The sequence below is a fragment of the Trachurus japonicus genome, chromosome 14 (assembly GCF_045865225.1).
Source record: "Trachurus japonicus isolate A0001 chromosome 14, Traja_1.0".
NCBI lineage: Eukaryota > Metazoa > Chordata > Actinopteri > Carangiformes > Carangidae > Trachurus > Trachurus japonicus.
In genome coordinates, this window is record NC_140920.1 from 32,008,973 (window position 1) to 32,028,840 (window position 19,868).

The 19,868-nt window shown below is 45.1% G+C and overlaps 1 protein-coding gene and 1 pseudogene across 1 annotated transcript in view; both read left to right on the top strand.

Moving 5' to 3' along the window:
- Positions 1–662: 662 nt before the first annotated feature.
- LOC146975104 (odorant receptor 131-2-like) lies at positions 663–3,837 on the top strand (annotated as a pseudogene).
- Positions 3,838–9,611: 5,774 nt separating this feature from the next.
- The window catches only part of LOC146975105 (odorant receptor 131-2-like), a 26,338-nt gene continuing 16,081 nt past the window's right edge, over positions 9,612–19,868 (top strand). Inside the window, exon 1 of the mRNA XM_085798892.1 lies at positions 9,612–10,574. Within this exon, the coding sequence (XP_085655018.1) occupies positions 9,612–10,574 (963 nt within the window). The remainder of the gene's footprint in view (positions 10,575–19,868) is intronic.

Genomic DNA, 19,868 nt, shown 5'->3' on the forward strand with positions numbered 1-19,868 from the left:
ATTGGATAAAAACTGTAGGATACGATAAATGTTTTCTCTTCGGCTCAGAGCAGAGCAGAGTGACTGACAGACCCGTGTTTCAGACCAAACACTCTATGTAAGTGATTGCTGTCGGAAGATATAACTATTTAAGACTCATATTAACACAAATATATCACTTACTTCTGCTTTAAGTGGTCCCTGGTCTGAAAAAGTTTGAGAAACTCTGCTCTTTACCCCTCATAAGTATAAAGCCTAGTAACAATATTGAGTGTAAATAAAGGAATGTGGGCACTGTTCATGAGGCTTGCAGAGCAGAACAGTGTTACACTATGAACAACTGGACATTGGACAATTATCTTCAACCAATCATTGATCAAGAAACATGACTATCATCATGATGGCACGGACCAGGAAAATGGAATATTGTTCAACTACCCCACCCACACCAACATGTTACCCATGTCATGGTGTCACATAAAGTGGGTGTGAGGACTCAGTTTATAAACTGTTGCAAGATTTTCACAGATTTTCACAACTGGAGCTCAACACAGACTAGAGAACATTCTGCTGTGTTTCCACTGCTAATACACCATCAGGCTACTATTTGTAAGTGCTATTCAAAAATGTATACAAATCAGTCTCAGACCAACATCACTGTTGGACTACAATATCAAGGATTAATGGGATTAGTGTTGTTTTCTCTAGTGTCTACAGTACCATCCTGTGTATTTCTCTTCATTAATGGGACTTTGTTATTCACCTTGAGGAGTAAACAAATGTTTTGTGAGACCTCTCGGTATATTCTTCTGTATAACCTACTTTTTGCTGACACGATAAATTTGGCTCTCAGCCAGTTAATGTACCTCATCGCTGCCTGTAGAATTAGACTAAGGTATCCTGTGTGTGGTGTTGTCAGCCTTTTTGGAAATCTCTTATGTGATTTCTCCTCTAACACTGGTGGTGATGTCTCTGGAGAGATATGTAGCTGTGTGTTACCCACTGAGTCACGCAACTATTATCACCATCAAAAACACAGGAGTGGCCATTATTGTGGTTTGGGCCCTCAGTTCACTAAATATTCTCACTCGAGTTCTTTTGCTGTTAGATTTTCCATTTGAAGAACTGCAGAATCTGCAGATGAAGGACTTTTGCTCTGACATGGCGATGTTACTTAACCTAGTGTCTGATGTTTATGACAAAGCCTTCACTTCTTTCCTGTTTGTCACAGCTGGTGTGACAGTCAGTTACTCCTATGTTGGTGTGGTGGTAGCAGCCAGGTCAGCCTCTACAGACAAAGCTTCAGCCAGAAAGGCTCAGAACACACTGCTGCTGCATCTGGTGCAGCTGGGCCTCAGTCTCTCATCAACTATACACATTCCCATGCTCATAGCATTCTCTAAAGTCCTGGACAGAATAATATTTGTACGCATACAAATTGTTCTTTATGTGTGTTTTATAATCTTCCCAAGATGTCTGAGTGCCCTAATCTATGGCATCAGAGATAAGACAATCAGACCTGTCCTCATGTTTTATCTCTGCTGTCAGTGGAAACACTCATCCTCTCCCTCAGAAGTCTCAACCCAGGCAAAACTTATTATACTTTATAGGTAAATATTAACTTCAACTTAATCTGGTTTGGTGTGCACTACTTATGTCCGGGTACTTAATCTGGATAGATATGATTAACAGTTTTAGTGACATCTTTGCTGACAATAATTGACCTAACAATGACCCTAACCCCTAAACCTACTTTGAAATGTTAACAACACTGCAAGCCATAGGGCCCTAGTTTGGTGGCGCAGCGCAGGTGGCGCAAGGTAGCGCAGCCGGTGTAATGCAAGTTTCGACCAGCGCAGCCTAGTGCAAAATCAGATTGGTAGAGATAGGCGTGGCCGCGGAGCAGGGGGAGGCGTCACAGATTCAGCTTGGTGCAGTGGAAGTTTCGTGCGAAAATGTCCCGCCGAGGGTGCGCTGAAAGCTCGCCACCTCAAACCAGGTCTACTCTCAGTGCAGGGCGAAGCGCAGCAGGTGCAGTGGAAGTTTGGCTGCCCGGTGCGCAGTGCACACACGTCACCAAGACCTCACAGGCAGATTTCCACAGCTCCAGGCACATTTCAATGCAATAAATATCCACAATAACCACTATTTAATGCAACTAATGGAATCAACACGTGAATTTATATCTATATAGATTGTCCCGTCACATCTGACGTCAGATCAAAGCAGAGATCAAAGGCTGTCGGCACGCGTAATGGAAACTCCACCTGAATTAACTCAGCAGGGACGAACTGGTACTGATAAGCAGCTGCGGATGTCCCAAGAGCAGATCAGCACAAATCATCATCTCTCTTAGCCCACCACAACAGCCTCGGTATCAGATAGTCAGTATATAGCCTATACTCAGCATCTCTCATCACAGAAAAAAAAAGAGACGGACAGACAGAGAGAGAGAGAGAGAGAGAGAGCGTCCTTTATGCTGATTTCATCCCGCATGGTGTTTGTTTATGTTGTGATTAGTGTACACCTCTCATCTGTCTTACACAGGGTTTAAATACTAAATGTGAGTTTCTTTATTAGTTTATTAGTTGTTGTTTTTTACACTGGGCAGTGGTTCTCAGTGTATCGGATCAAACCTGATTAAGAATAATAGTAAACTCATTATTGGTCACTCTGAGCTCTGACCTCCGGACCAAAACAGCTGTTTCCTCCTGGGAGAGGTTCGGCCTCTGGCGTCGCTGTCTCCTCCGTCCATGTCAAAGTATAAAATAACAAACTTGCAGCGCGCATCGCCAGCGGCGCAGTTAAAGGTGAGGAGAGGAGCTCATTTGATTGGTGAAGATCCGAATCGGCCTTTCTCTCCTCCTCCTGTCTCCCTCCCGCCCTCTCTCCTCCCCCTTTGCCGTTTGCGCCGGTAGGAGGGACGAGGAGAGGGCTTGCGCTGGCCTAAATCGGACCGCGCTGCCCACCAAACTTGCGAAATGGACCTGGACACGCCTCGTTGGCGTGGCAAAGCTGCGCTGAGCTTAGACTTCGCTCGGTCTAGGAAACTAGGGCCCATAATGTTAAAATCTGAAATGTAGATGTGTATGTCACGTATTTGAAAATGCAAAACTTCAGTATACACTGTTACAATTACTTAAACTCAAACATCTGTAGGACTGACTGAAACTGCAGAACAAAACAAAAATAATTATAATAGCTTGCTTGTAAGTAGTGGAAGCACTACAGCCCTTTGGTTTAGAACTATCGTGAACTGTATCAATAATTTTACGATGCTGGAGGGAGGTTCAGGCCTCTTCTTTTACCATTTGCCTTTGGAGGCACCTAACACAACTTCTACTTGATTAGTGTGATTTACTGATTAACACGTTTATTATTGTTGTTGTTGTTTTGCCTTTTCTTCTTCTTCCTCTTCCACGGAAATCCTACTTCCAATGCATTAAAATTCACCAACGATACCGGTCCGTGATAACACCCGTCAGACATTGACTGCAGTCGCCCATACTCGTTTTCACTCGGTTTTCCACACACACGTGTCTCGGACAAGCAACAACTTAATCATCATTTTATTTATATTATTTTGAAAATTGACCGGATTCTCTCGCCTTTTCTGTGCCCCACTTCCTGTCTGGTACGATCTGGTCTATCCAGCTTGACAGACGGCGCTCGCGGCTCGCGTGAAAAATAGAAATGAACCGATCTGAAGCGCTGCAGGCGCGCGCACTGCGCTCCACAGCGCGAGATGTGCGACCAGGCAGACCGGTTAACATGTGCGCCTATCTGAAACTGCCTCCGCTCCAGGGCGCTGCGCTTCGGTTCCACGTCCAGTGCGACCAGGCTGTAAGGAGAGGATAACAGTGCACACTTTATAATACAGCCCGCTACCTTGTAGTTACTGGGTAACTCCAGGACAACTACAGTGTAGTTACATACTAAGGAGGGGATAACAGTGCACACTTTATAATACAGCCCGCTACCCTGTAGTTACTGGTAACTCCAGGAGAACTACAGTGTACTTACACACTAAGGAGGGTATAGCAGGGCTCACTAGTTACAGGAAAATTAAGATCTACTTAGACACTAATTACATTACTGTACTTACAGCAGAAGTAAGTGATATATTTGTGTTAATATAAGTCTTAAATAGTTATATCTTCCGACAGCAATCACTTCTATAGAGTGTTTGGTTTGAAACACGGGTCTGTCAGTCCCTCTGCTCTGCTCTGAGCCGAGGAGAAAACATTTATCGTATCCTACAGTTTTTATCCAATGAGGAGAGAGAACGGCATGCAGGGCTGTGTGTGCAGCCAAGGGACGCCGTGAATGTGGTGACGTAGGGACGAGGACTGTTATGGTGCGTTCAAGGAAACTCGTATTTTTCCGACCGTGAAGTCGTACCAGTTCGATCTGGTACGACTTCACCGGTCGGAAGTTACGAGTGGCCGTTATAGTGACTTTCACCGGTAAAACAGGTCGGAAAAACACGAGTGGGTTGCCTGGAACGCTACAAAGTTGTAAGTTGTGACTTGAAGCTGTAATTTACGATTTCAAAAGCCTGCCTGGAAAGCAGCATTAGCAAAAACGACCGGACCACTTACTTCTGCTTTAAAGTTTATGGATGAGCATGGTTGTGGATGTGTTTTCTGTTTAATTAAAGAATAAAAACATTTTACAACTCTCTGAATGACTCATTATTGTGGATTTATTACTGTATAGTTTGTGTTGGATGACAGTACTAGACTTCCATAGATGTGCATTTTAGAGAGGTAAGTAGGGTTGGGCACCGAAAAACGGTTCCAAATAGGAACCGGTTCCTAACGTCCGGTTCCGGAATCGTTAAGAAGCCGTTTGAATTTCGATCCTTTTTATCGGTTCCTAAATGTCCGCACTAGTTTGTTGGTTTTACTCCGCTCGCACTATTTTTTAGTAATTTGACCCGACCCGCACCACCGCATCTATTTTCACAACCATCCCGCTGCTATTAAACGTCAGACAGCGGCTTTTTACTTTGAAAGGGCAGACAGAGGCGCTGTTTTGCCGGTAGCTTGTCAGTGTGGAGCTCGTGAGGAGTGGGAGAGTGCAGCCGCCGCCTCTCACTCTCCCCGGTCTGCTCTCTGCTCTCTGTGAAACCAACCCGCTCTGCTGATGCGCCCAGCCGCCGTCTCACCGGTTCCCTCACACCTCCGCCGGCTTTCCCGTCAACATCAGCGCGCCCCTGATAACACACTCTGGACTTCATCATCAGTGTTTTTAATGACCCGCCCCACCGCGCCCCGCACCGCAAATAAAGTAAACATTTCTTGACCCGCACCGCGTGTCACTAGTGTACAGACCTCCTCCGCCTGAGAAGGCAGACATGATTATCTTCTTAAACAAAAACTGTTTTTGATTTGTCATCATGACTGCTCAAGTGTTTGTTTTATTTTGTTGCATATCCGGTCACCTGTTCTGCAGCTCTTTGTATGTTAGACTGCTTGCCAAGTTTCAGTTTTATAGTTACAGTTAGGGACCCTCCCTTTTAATTTAATACCATAGTTGGCAAAATCTATTTTTGGAGGCCTTTTGGAGGTCTTACAAGCTGTGTAAGATGTATGTTTGAAGTCCAAGCATGCATGCAAAAATGGCCTGTGTGAAGAGTTTGTCAAATAAAAAAATATCCTGTGAAATAAGTTGTGACCTGTTGACCTGCACCTCAAAGAATCGGAATCGAGAATCGTTTAGAACCGGAATCGAAATAGAGAATCAGAATCGGAATCGCAATCGCTAAAATCCAAACGATGCCCAACCCTAGAGGTAAGTTTGCTACCAGCCAGCCTGTTATTAGCCAATTTCCATACTCTATACCCATTTCTCAATATTCCAAACCTCTCCTGGGTGTGTTTATTTTTTATTGTAACCTCACCCATTCATTGAATTACAGAGTATGACCAGTAGATGACACTTCTCCCACAAAATACACATTGCCCACAGTCATTCTGGATAGTATATAAATTTCAACTAACCGCGCTTAAAGTACCACCTCTGGTGGTCAGTAGCCTAGAGATTATTTACATAACGCAGAGAAGCGGACCCAGTTTCTTTCCGGCGCCACTGTTTTTTGTTTGTTTATTTTACCGTCTGGGCCGGGAGCTTTATTGTTAGGAAATTGATCTCTTCTAGCGTTATCTCTGCATCCAGAGCTCTAGTTGCATTCTGATCTAATGTAGGAAGATTGCTACTGGTCAAAAATTGATTCATAGTTTAGGGATCAATGTCTCTGCATTTAGATTGGTAGAGTTCTTCATAAAATAGCGCAAAACTTTTGTTAATCTCAACCGGATCTGTGATAAGATTTCCTTGCCCGTCTCTTATTTTTTGAATGGCGCGAGAGGCTTGAGAGTGACGTAACTGCCTTGCAAGCAACCTATGAGGCTTATCGCCCAACTCAAAGTAATTTTGTTGTGTTTTAGCAAGCATTGCGCCAACCTTTGCTGAGAGTAGAATGTTATACTCATATTTCATTTTAGTAATAAACTCAAGAGATTAAGAGAATTAGTGAACTGCTCATCAGCCAAAAGGGCAGGATCAAGACGCCAGCAACATCCGTTAGCACTGTATTTTCCAATCTTAAGTTCCATGGATAGAACTGAGTGATCAGAGACTGTAATGGGGAGATATGTAGCAGATTCAACAAACAATAGTAGTTTGGCAATGTGTGAGTATGACTTGTGGACTGGAGAAAAAAAGGAATAATCTCTGAAAGTTGGGTGAAGAAGATGCCAGATGTCTGGAACATGAGAGAGCTGGAGGTAAATTATGTAATGATTAATGAGTTGGAGGTAAATAAGCAGCTGGAGGTGGAGCGCATCCATCAGCAATCTGAAAGGGCCAAACTTGATTTGGAGGAGCGTTGTTTGTCTTTGGTGAAAGAGGGCTTGTTGTCTGGAGAAGCGCACAATCGTAGATCACCTGTGCCTCACTTTGATATTGGATGCTGACTGCGCGTTGATGCTTCAGTCTGTTTTGACCGGGAAAACGCAGGAGGCGTATTCTTCTTTGAGTTCACAGGACAGCTCCCGTTAAAATTGTAAAATCAAAGCTGCGGTGCTGCTGCGACCTGTCAACTCACTTTAAACGGTGGTTAATTTCACTGAATGTCACTACATTTGATGGTCTTTGTGACTTGATGGTTTTGGAGCAGTTCAGAAACTGTCTCCCGGAGCACATTGCAATATACGTAGCCGAGCAGAAATTGTCAACACCTGGTGGGGCTGCTGTCTGTGTGGACGAGTACACTCTGCTCCATAAAGACTCCTTTTGGGAACGTCCTGTTGCGCGTGAGACTTTTGGTAACCGTGGTGAAGCCTCTGTTGCGGCGCCGTCTAAGACACGTTCAAGAGGAATGGGATTTGTGAGACCTGACTCGAGGGTGGATGGTAACGTTGACAACAGTAATGTTTATAACTATTGTCGTGAGAAAGGACACTGGAAGTCAGGATGTCCTGTGTTAAGGGCTAAATCTAAGGTGGATTGGGCTGGTGTTAGGCCTGCTGCTTTTGCTGCTCCTCTTACAGGTGGTGTGTCTGGGCAGCCTGCCTCTAACTCTACTGACCCAGTGGTTTTGGTGACTTTTGCTCCCTTCATTAGAGATGGTTCAGTGTCACTTGTTGGGAGTGGTGAGCAATTCCTATCAAGATCCTGAGGGATGCTGCCTCGTATGACTCTTTTATTGTTGGGTCTGCTCTGCCTTTTTCTGGAGGGTCTGCCAATGGAGAATGTGTGTTAAGTTGTGGGGTTGGTATGCAAATTCTGCCTGTTCCTTCACATATGGTTCATCTTGACTGTGAGTTGGTTAAAGGACAATTCCAGGCGAATTCAACTCAGGGGTGTATTTTCATATCATTTTAGGTCTAAAAGAATGAATCTGAAGATTTTCAGTTTAATCGCTCCTGTTTTGCGGTAGTTGCGTCTGTCCGCGCATCGCCACGGCAGCAATGAATGGGAGTGGATGTAAGTTCCGCTGTTTAGGCTGTTTCCAGGCCTCAAAGCTGCAATTTTTTTCCACAGACAGCATCAGATGGCTACTCAAACATGCACCGAGAAGTTTATTTACTTCAAGCAAGCCGACATGTTTGTAAAAGTCGATCTAATTCAAAGTCTCCCGGAGTCTCGCGCGAGCCCGAAGTTGCAGTGCTGGTGTATTCAGGCGCAGTAGGAGCTACCGCTTGTGTCATAAACACAGGAATATCAACTCTTTACTTGCTTGAAGTGTACATTTTTTTCCACAGACAGCGTTAGATGGCTACTCAAAGATGCGCCGAGAAGTTTTTTTTACTTGAAGCAAGTAAAGAGTTGATATTCCTGTGTTTATGACACAAACGGTAGCTTTTCCCACTGCACCTGAACACACCGAGCACGGCAACTGGGTCTCGCGCGAGACTCCGGGAGACTTTGAATTAGATCTAGTTTTACAAACATGTCGGCTTGCTTGAAGTAAATAAACTTCTCGGTGCATGTTTGAGTAGCCATCTGACGCTGTCTGTGGAAAAAAAATGCGGATTTGAGGGCTGTAAACAGCCTAAACAGCGGAACTTACATCCACTCCCATTCATTGCTGCCGTGGCGATGCACGGACAGACGCAACTACCGCAAAACAGGAGCGATTAAACTGAAAATCTTCAGATTCATTCTTTTAGACCTAAAATGATATGAAAATACACCCCTGAGTTGAATTCGCCTGGAATTGTCCTTTAAAGGGGATGTGGTTGTTGGTGTTCTTCCTGCATTGCCTGCTTAAAGTGTCCAGTTCATTTTGGATAATCAGCTGGCTGGTAGCCGAGTTTGGAGGGAGACCACGCCATCATGGCCCATGTTGGCCATCTCTACCTGTCTATCTGTCAGAGGTGCTGCTGCCCTTATTTGGACGTCCTGCTGATCAGGCGTCTGGGCCCGGTGCACCATGTGGCTTCAAAATCCAGTCCCAGAGCAGTGCTCACTCTCTCTGATCCCCACCAGTGCATGCACATTTGGTTTTGCACGGCCATCACTCAACCACATTTACACGACTGATATTTCAGACACACACACACCTCATTCATTCTGTTCATGTTCAAACTTCGACTTTTTGTGTTAGTAAATCATTTCATTTATTGGCACTTTAGTAGTCCATTGTTTCTTTGTTGCAGCATATGAGCCAGGTTGTGACACTATGTATAGTTAGGTCGTCCACAAGTGTTTTTTATGGATTAAGTGGTCCCTGGTTTGAAACTCTGCTCTTTACCCCTCATAAGTATACAACCTAGTAACAATATTGAGTGTAAAGGAATGTGAGCACTGTTCATGAGGCTTGCAGAGCAAAACAGTGTTACACTATGAACAACTGGACAATTATCTTCAACCAATCATCGTTCAAGAAACATGACTATGATGATGGCACGGACCAGGAAATTGGAATATTGTGCAACTACCCCACCCACACTAACATGTTACCCATGTCACGGTGTCACACAAAGTGGGTGTGAGGACTCAGTTTATAAACTGTTGCAAGATTTTCACTGTCATACAACTGGAGCTCAACACAAACTGAACATTCTGCTGTGTTTCCACTGCTAATACACCATCAGGCTACTATTTGTAAGTGTTATTCTAAAATGTACACAAATCAATCTCAGACCAACATCACTGCTACACTACAATATGAAGGAGTAATGGGATTAGTGTTGTTTTCTCTTGTGTCTACAGTACCATCCTGTGTATTTCTCTTCATTAATGGGACTTTGTTATTCACCTTGAGGAGTAAACCAGTGTTCTGTGAGACCTCTCGGTATATTCTTCTGTATAACCTAATTTTTGCTGACACGATAAATTTGGCTCTCAGCCAGTTGATGTACCTCTTAGCTGTCTGTAGAATAAGACTAACGTATCCTGTGTGTGGTGTTGTCAGCCTTTTTGGAAGTCTCTTATCTGTGATTTCTCCTCTAACACTCGTGGTGATGTCTTTGGAGAGATATGTAGCTGTGTGTTACCCACTGAGACAAGCAACTATTATCACCATCAAAAACACAGGAGTGGCCATCATTTTAGTTTGGGCCCTCAGTTCGCTAAATATTCTCACTCGAGTTATTTTACTGTTAGATTTTCCATTTGAAGAACTGCAAAACCTGCAGATGAAGGACTTTTGCATTGTCACGGCGATGTCACTTAACCCAGTGTCAAGTGTTTATGAAAAAGCCTTCACTTATTTTCTATTTGTTTCAGCTGGTTTGATAGTCATTTACTCCTATGTTGGTGTGGTGGTAGCAGCCAGGTCAGCCTCTACAGACAAAGCTTCAGCCAGAAAGGCTCAGAACACACTGCTGCTGCATCTGGTGCAGCTGGGCCTCAGTCTCTCATCAACTTTACAAAGCAGCTTAGTTATAGCTTTGTCAAAGATCCTAGACAGATTAACTATTGTGCGTATACAAACTGTCCTTTATGTGTGTGTTATAATCTTCCCTAAATGTCTGAGTGCTCTAATCTATGGCATCAGAGATAAGACAATCAGACCTGTCCTCATATTTCATTTCTGTTGTCAGTGGAAATGCTCATCTTCTCCATCACAAATCTCAACCAAGGCAAAAATTATCATACTTTATAGATAAATATTAACTTCAACTTAATCTGGTTTGCTGTATACTATTAATGACCAGGAGAAAGGATACTTAATCTGGATGTTTTAGGGATGTCTTTTGCTGACAATAATTGACCTAACATTGACCCTAACCCTACTTTGAAATACCTAACAACACTGCAAGCCATAATGTTGAAATGTGAAATGTCAGTGTGTATGTTACGTATTTGAAAATGCAAAACTTCAGTAGGCTATACACTGTTAACAATTACTTAAACTAAAATGTCTGTAATTACTGACTGGAACTGCAAAAGAAAACAAAACAAGAATAACATCTTCACACTAAAAAAAAGTTGGGTTAAAAAATAACCCAATTGCTGGGTCGAATAAGCACAAACTCAATTTTTGGGTTATTTTAACCTTATCGTCTGCGTTCTGTATGCCTTTCTTTTAGGGATGCACCGATTGTGAAATTCTGGGCCGATGCCGATGTTTAAAATAACAACTTGGCCGATGCCGATGTTTTTTCTTATTGTTATTTATTCCGTCTTTGGTGCCACAGAAACATTACTGAACTATTTTAAAAGTCTTTCAGCTCTTCATCATATTATTATTTAACACTAGAACCGCAAAGACGGTCTCAAAGACCGTTTGTGTTTTTCTTTTGTAAATTAGGTTTGTTTACATTAAACCTACAGGTCTTCCAGTCCGTGACTTTTCCTAAATATATGTGTTTAATGGTTTCTGAAGCTTACAACTTATTAAAATGAAACACACTCGATTTCTGAGCAATTATACCTCGGACCGCCAGCAGCGGTCCCACAGACCGCTGCATATAAACGGCAGTTATAGATCGCTGTGTCCAGCTGTGATCACACAGCAATTATTAGAATTTGCAGTTATCGCGCTTCTTTTTTCACTTATTGTTTTCCTATGTGGCTATATTTATTTTTATATGAGGGGAGAGAGAGAGAGAGAGAGAGAACGCACGAACGAGACACCGGGTGTATACGGGCAATAACTGAAACAGGCCGGTTAGAAAAGAAAAAGGAAAATCAGAGAATACAGGATATGTCCAGGAGACTCATCGGAACGTGAGGGAGGGGGGATCGGTGGGTGGCTCAGGTAGTGATGAGGAAATTGTAAGCTGCATCTGTCAGATATACGCATCTGTCAGCTGTCAGCTGACGTGTGCTCCGTGCAGATGTAACGGAGGTGAGCGGAGCTCCGTTACCCAGACACTTCACAAACTTTATTTTGTGGGCTCAGGACAGACTAGATCATGATTAGTCTGTGTTAGATATAAAGCGCCATATACATAGCCTACTCACTCTCGTTTATAATGATTATTGAATTATAACGTAATAATAGCCTAATTATCTCGGCTGCTGTCCAGTCTGGTAATAACGGGTTTCTGTGGGCGTGGAGCCTAAACTACGTAATATCCAGGTAGAACAACTGTAAAACACTGGAGTTGATAACAAACTGACCTAGAAAAAATAAAAATCCAGTGAACAGCGACATCGACTCTTGACATGAGAGCAGCACACGTGTCCAGATGCGTCACTTTCAGCTGTAGGCAGAAGTGTGTGCTGTAGGTGCAACAGGCGGTGCTGTAACATCACTCAGTCTAACCCCCCAACCACATCTAATCAAGACCCCAACACAACATAATATGAAGAAGGACTAACACTACTAAAAATTAAATCTTATTTTTTCCACTTACAGAACTGTTTGCGACTGGAAACAATGTAATTACACGTGACGGTCTGGGAGACTGCTGTGGCGTTTTAAGGAGGATTAGAATGTTGGCGGTTCTAGTGTTAAGGAGCACAAATTCAACAAACAAATTTATGGAACAAAAACAACCTTTGGGGCCCTAGTTTCCTAGACCGAGCCAAGTCTAAGCTCAGCGCAGCTTCGCCATGCCAACGAGGCGTGTCCAGGTCCATTTTGCAAGTTTGGTGGGCAGCGCGGTCCGACTTAGGCCAGCGCAACCCCTCCCCTCGTCCCTCCTACCGGCGCAAACGGCAAAGGGGGAGGACAGAGAGGGCGGGAGGGAGACAGGAGGAGGAGAGAAAGGCCGATTCGGATCTTCACCAATCAAAGGAGCTCCTCTCCTCACCTTTAACTGTGCCGCGGGCGATGCGTGCTGCAAGTTTGTCATTTTATACTTTGACATGGACGGAGGAGACAGCGACGCCAGAGGCCGAACCTCTCCCAGGAGGAAACAGCTGTTTGGGTCCGGAGGTCCGAGCTCAGAGTGGCTGAATAATGAGTTTACTAATATCCTTAATCAGGTTTGATCTGATACACTGAGAACCGCTGCCCAGTGTAAAAAACAACAACTAATAAACTAATAAAGAAACTCACATTTATTCAATTCGATTTATTCCCTGTGTAAGACAGATGAGAGGTGTACACTAATCACAACAAACAAAGACCATGCGGGATGAAATCAGCGTAAAGGACGCTCTCTCTCTCTCTCTTTGTCCTCCTCTCTTTTTTTTTTCTTTGATGAGAGATGCTGAGTATCGGCTATATACTGACTATCTGATACCGAGGCTGTTGTGGTTGGCTAAGAGAGATGATTTGTGTTTTGTTTTTCATTACGGCTGCGTGACGATGCGGTCGCTCGCCGTTAATAAATTAAAGCAGAAGTAAGCGATCCGGTCGTTTTTGCTAATGCTGCGTTCCAGGCCGGCTTTTGAAACCGTAAATTACAGCTTCAAGTCACAACTTACGACTTTCCAGCGTTCCAGGCAACCCACTCGTGTTTTTCCGACCTGTTTTACCGGTGAAAGTCACTATAACGGCCACTCGTAACTTCCGACCCGTGAACTCGCACCAGATCAAACTGATACAACTTCACAGGTCGGAAAAACAGGTGTTACGAGTTTCCTTGAACGCACCATAACAGTCCTCGTCCCTACGTTGCCACATTCACGGCGTCCCTTGGCTGCACACACAGCCCTGCATGCCGTTCTCTCTCCTCATTGGATAAAAACTGTAGGATACGATAAATGTTTTCTCCTCGACTCAGAGCAGAGCAGAGGGACTGACAGACCCGTGTTTCGGTCCAAACACTCTATGTAAGTGATTGCTGTCGGAAGATATTTAAGCAATATATCACGACAGGCCGTGGTATATGCTCATTATACCACGGCTAAGGGGCGTTCGGCCCGACGCGAAGCGGAGGGACGACAACCCCCTCCAGACGTTAGCTCCTAGTTAGCTCTGCATCTCGTCTTTTCCTCCGCTTTTTTTCAGATGAAAGTCACTGCTTAATCCCCTCTACCATTGTTAACCCTCCCCGGAGGTGAAAGTTCACCTTAAACATGTGGATTCAACTACTTTAGTCCGTTTTTTAACATCGTAAAAACATCAGCTGTCTTGGGCTACGGACTGCAACAGTCCGTTGTCATGGATACATGACAACAACTTCCATTCATACCAGTCATACGTGCCTGACGCGGAGTGATAGCTTACGCTGTGATAAGGCTTTAGAATAGTAGCCGTGGTATATGCTCAATATACCACGGTTAACAACCAATCAGATCGCCGGATTTCACCTTTCCGTTTTATAAAACTATTTAAGACTTATATTAACACAAATATATCACTTACTTCTGCTTTAATAAGTAAATAAATAAATAAAGCCGATCATCACAACGGCACAGTACGTATCTCAACACGGCAGCACAATGCAGTCATCCACCCTCAGTCCTGCTTGGGACATCCGCAGCTGCTCATCAGTACCAGTTCGTCCCTGCTGTGTTAATTCAGGTGGAGTTTCCATTACGCGTGCCGACAGCCTTTGATCTCTGCTTTGATCTGACGTCAGATGTGACGGGACAATCTATATAGATATAAATTCACGTGTTGATAACATTAGTTGCATTAAATAGTGGTTATTGTGGATATTTATTGCATTGAAATGTGCCTGGAACTGTGGAAATCTGCCTGTGAGGTCTTGGTGACGTGTGTGCACTGCACGTCAGTCAGCCAAACTTCCACTGCACCTGCTGCGCTTCGCCCTGCGCTGAGAGTAGACCTGGTATGTTCCCTGCTGCTACCGAGGAACATAGGACCCTTTTTCAGAAAAAGGGTCCTATGTTCCCCAGTATGTATTGCGACGGGGGAACATAGGACCCTTTTTGGGAAAACCGGGGAACATAGGACCCATTTTCAAAAAGAGGTATAGGGTAACATACAGTGGGTACTAGTTTCATTTGGACGTTTCCCTCACGGAAAGCGCGATTCACGCGTTGCGTGAAATTGTAGGTCACATTATAGCCACTAGGTGGAAGCATCGTACTGAGATGCAGCTCAAAAGATTTTGGGATAATTCCACGTTTGACCACAACGTAGCTGCAATGGAGAGTGGCGCTGTTCATAGGCCATAGCTACTTCATTTGCAGCTGTGGTCGAGAGAGCTAGAGAGAGTGAATGGAGAGAGGGACCGCTACGCCGGTCAATCAGATCAATGTTGTTGTTTTTTTTATTGTATCACAGTGGTTACAGCAGGCGCGGCGCCAGGATTTCAATTTTGGACGGGCCACAGTAGTTTTGGATGGGCCACTAGCCTACTTAGAAAAAAATAACACTAACATACATAGAGTTGGAAATTATTCCTGAATGACTCGTTCGTGTCTAAATTGCCTTGAAAGCACACATCTGCTGAGACCTATGGCTGAGACGAGCTTTGACAGCGCGGTGCACCGCTCTCTCTCCCGTTAAAAGTTAATCTAGCTGGGGACAGCTCTCCATTCCGACACCCCTCCACTTCGACACCCCGCTGTTCCGAAATAGCCCCACTTCGAAACACCGCTACTCCGACACCCCCTCCTCCCCCCCGCAGCTGTCCAAGGTGCTGAACCGCGTGACGTTGTTTACATTCTGCTTTGTGGTTTGTCTGTGAAACGTGCGCTGCTCAGGGACTGGGCAGATCTGTCCCACTTGCTTTCTCCCCGACTCCGTTGTTGGAGATCTCCCACACAGTAATAGAAATACACTTTTTTTCTTTTTCTCCCCCCCTGCTCCGCTCGAGCACGGCTGAACCCGGCTTGAGCTCACACGGGCGCGAGGCTGCAGCAGCCACCGCTCGCGCTGACAGCTGACTGAGGGAGATGCTTTGGTTGGGCTTAGGCAATGAAGAAAGGAGTTGGTTAAGTTTAGTAAAAAGACCAGGTAGAGGCTAGACAGGCTAGAAGCATAATGAACGTTATGTCATTAATATGAAGTATTTGCTTGTTTTGCAGTTAATTATGCACATGATCCGTTTGACCCCAAAAAGGAAAAAAGGATCAATGCGCACTGCGCGCTGGGGGTTTCCCCCAATAGCCTTTTCGGAGTAGCGGGGTCTTTAGAAAAAATAGAAAACCCCGCTATTACGATGAATGGAAGTCTATTGTCGGAAAGGCGGGGCTTCGGAAAGGCGGGGTGTAACCAATCTAGCTCACCCAGCGGACCTCTCTCCTCGTCTCTCTCGCTCTCGCTCTCACTGTCTCTCTCCTGTTACTTATAGCCTATGTGTTTAACCAAATACACGAAAAGCCAAATCAAATCAGAAATGCGTAGCCCACTTATTTTTAACTCACTTATTTTCATAAAGTAATAAAATATCTCAACATTTTGCCATCGTTAACATTGAGACAAAAGGCTGCAGGAATGGAAGAAGAATTGTTTGTTTGTTAACAGTGACTTTGTTGATGCTACTTTAATCGTAGAATGGAGCCACAACGGGCTGATTTCAGCCAAGAGCAGCAGGTTGTTTTTAAATATAATCCAGGGGAAAAGGGGCTTACAAACATGGACCAAAACAGCTCAGTAATACGCACAAAAATCCAAAAGAAACGAAAATGAACACACAAAAAAAACTAAACATCATGAAGTGGTCTCAATCTGTGTTTTACGCATGCCTCCGCTTCTCATGTCTGTAGCAGCAACCATCTGTGTACAGTTCTCTAGCCTCAGTAAGAGGCTCTGCCTGTAGGTCTGGTCTGACTTTTTCTTCCTTCTGGACCTTATCTACACACTGGTGGGGTGTACCTATTCCCATTTGATCTGCCATGTTGGTGCCTTCATGCGTGAATGTGAGGTTGGGTGCTTCTAAGATTTTTGACAGGCGTCTTTGTCTCAATGCTGTGAGTGTGAATGTGGCGGAATTGACGTACGCTACAACGCTGTGTGTTGTTAGCACATGCAGTGGGTGGTCCATCACTATGTGTGCTGTTTTTTGAATGACTTTTGCGATTCCGGCCACGTGCTGCGTGCATGGTGGATGTCTTTTTTCCATGTTGTCAAGCATCGTACTGATGTACATTAATACTTTCCTCTCTCCCCCTTTTTTCTGGAACAACACCCCGTTAACACAGTGTGGTGTTCCAGAAACATCAAGGTAGAAAGTGCTGGAGTAGTCGGGAACCGCGAGTTCGGCGGCCGTGGATAACCTTTGTTTCAGGTCAATGAAGGCTTTGTCTGCCTCTGTGGTCCATGTTAGTGGAGCTGTTAATTTACGCATGCCATGTTCACGAATGAGGTCACGAAGGGGCGTGGTGAGAGAGGTGTAGTCAGCGACGTAATTCCTGCTGAACCCCGTGAGGCCAAGGAAAGAAAGCATTTCCTTGACCAGACGAGGTTTTGGGTGGTGCAGGATGGTATCTCTGTGTTGAGGGGAGAGACTGGAGCCACTCTGAGATATCTGTCTGCCTAGGAAAGAGACGGCTCTTCTGGCTAACTGCAGCTTAGATTTACTAACCTTGAACCCTTTCTGAGACAGATGTAGTAGGATCTGTTTGGTAGCTTGGAGGCACACAGCTGCCGTGGGTGCTGCTAATAGCAAGTCATCAACATACTGCACTAAGGTGGTGTGTGGTGGCAGGGCACATTCTGACAGTATGTCTTTGAGCACTTGATTGAACAGACCTGGTGAGAGGGCGAAACCTTGGGGCATACGCGAGTACGTCAGCTGTCTACCGCGATAGGTGAATGAGAAGATGTCTCTGCAATCTTCAGCTAGAGGAAGACAGAAAAAGGCATTAGCCAGATCAATGCAGGTGAACCACTGGTGCCGGGGGTCAAGATTGGTGAGAGCAACGTAGGGGTTTGGGACAGGTGTCGTAGCGGTACGTAATGCACTATTAATGGAACGCAGGTCGTGAACCATCCGATATTTGCCGGTACCTTTCTTTTCCGTAGGTAAGATGGGTGTGTTCCATTGAGAATGTGAGTCAATCAACACCCCCTTTTTGTACAACCCCTCAATGGTTTCTGCAATACCGAGTTCGGCCTGTAATTTATGCGGATATTGAGGAAGCCAGATGGGATCCGTGGTGTTCAAAGAAAATGTGACAGGTGGGCAGTCTACCAAACCCACATCAGTGGGACCAGTGGCCCACAGAGAGTTTGGGAGAGAGTCCAACATGGCGGCGGAATCTGGGTGATCTGTCTTTTCGCGGCCGTGATGGCGGGAGATCTGAACATGTTCCATGAGTGCCTGATCTGTGCAAGAAACCTGTATTTTATATGTTTTAGCAGTAGAGGAATACATTATTTGTGGCGTCAGCTGTTTCCAATCTGTCTGTTGTTTTGCAGTTTTTACAATAGAACCTAATTCTTTAGCTTGGTGGTCAGGATGGAGAGCGAGGGAGACATGTGGTGCTGCCTCATCCTCCATCATGTACCATTGTAACTGTGCAGGTAGTAGGTTAACACTGGCTACTACACCTATGGGAGCAACATAGATGCTGTCTGTGGCTATACTCCAATCAGTACCCTCTATCTGACTGCTGAACTGTTCTTCATACCACTCTGTGTTTTGTCTATCATAAAACAATGTAACATGCGGAGGATCAGGGGGGGCCACGTAGGGGTGTAGCTGGGCTATCCAGGGCTTCCATTGTAGGTAGGCCGACAGGATCCCACCATGCTCTCGTGTTTCACTATGTAGTAAGCCCCAGTAGATGTCTGCCGCCATGTCCACTACTGGAGACATGAGGTATTGTCCAGACAGAGCAGTGTTGGTGCTGTTGCAGTTCATCTGGGTACCATCAGGGAACGAGACAGTTAGACCATCAGGGGAGCATAGAATGTTAGCTCCCAGTCTGGTCAACAAATCTCGGCCCAGTAGGTTTGAAGGGACAGTAGGAGAGACCACGAAGGGATGCAGCACAGTCTGGTTCCCCAGCTGCGTGGTGAGAGGCTTGGTATATGGCAGAGTAGTAGGAACCCCAGAGAAACCCATGACTGTGATGACTTCAGATGAGAGCAAGTTCTTTTGTACAGTCTGTATAGTGGAGACAGTAGCACCTGTATCCACTAAAAATGGCAGCGTGTCGTGGTTGACCGCCACTGGCAACACTGGTTCTGCCGTTAAGTGTTGCTCAGGACTTCTCTGTGGGGTGTGTCACTCTTCGAATAGCTGGGGGAACTGCCCAGTAGCTCCCCCTGTGGTGGGTTGGGGATCATGTCTACCCCTGCCTCCTCTGTTTTGAAAGCCTCCCCTCTGCCGACGGCCGCCCCTTTGCTGGTTGTCATTGTTTTGTGGACATTCCCTCGCCCAGTGGGACGGATCTCCACATAGGAAACAAGCAAGGCCTCTTCTCTGTGACCTCCCCCTGTAAGCTCCTCTCAGGCCCCCACCCCGTGAGCCTCCCCTTCCCCTACGCATGTTATTACCTCCCCTCTGGTGCGGCTGTGACTCCCACGGGGGAATAGGATTCATGTCAGGAAAAACAAAATGATCATCCCATTCCGGTCCCTGTGCTGACTGCATCATTACTTTAACTTGCTCCTTTTTCTTTTTCTTATCATTGACGTCATCCCTGGCCTTGGCTAGTTGCAGTTTAAGCAGCTGAGCTTGGAGGTCAGAATGTTCTTTCCTCCTGTTTCTGTGTTTTATCTTGAAAGATAGTGAGGTGGTGCACGAGGTGCTTCTCCCACGTGGAAGAATCACATCCTAACATGTCAGGGTTATTTTTCATGGTGTTTTGCACAGACTCAGGGAGGCCGTTCAATACAGCCTGTCGGTACCACTCAGTTTGGGAGCCCGAATTCTTAGGACAATGTCCTGTCTGGTTCGTCCACATGTCTTTAGCGGCGTTCAGGAATTGACGTGGATTTTGTTTAGGATCCCAACTAATTTTGGGCATAGCTGTAGAGTTAGGCAGAGGGAATTGCGCGCGCATAGCTGTGCTTATGCTATTTATGTGGTTTGTGAGTGGGGAGTCGTCTTGGTGCCCGATGGTTTTAGCGTCCATTTCTATGTCTCGTTTGTTACTTAAGGTCATGCATCTAC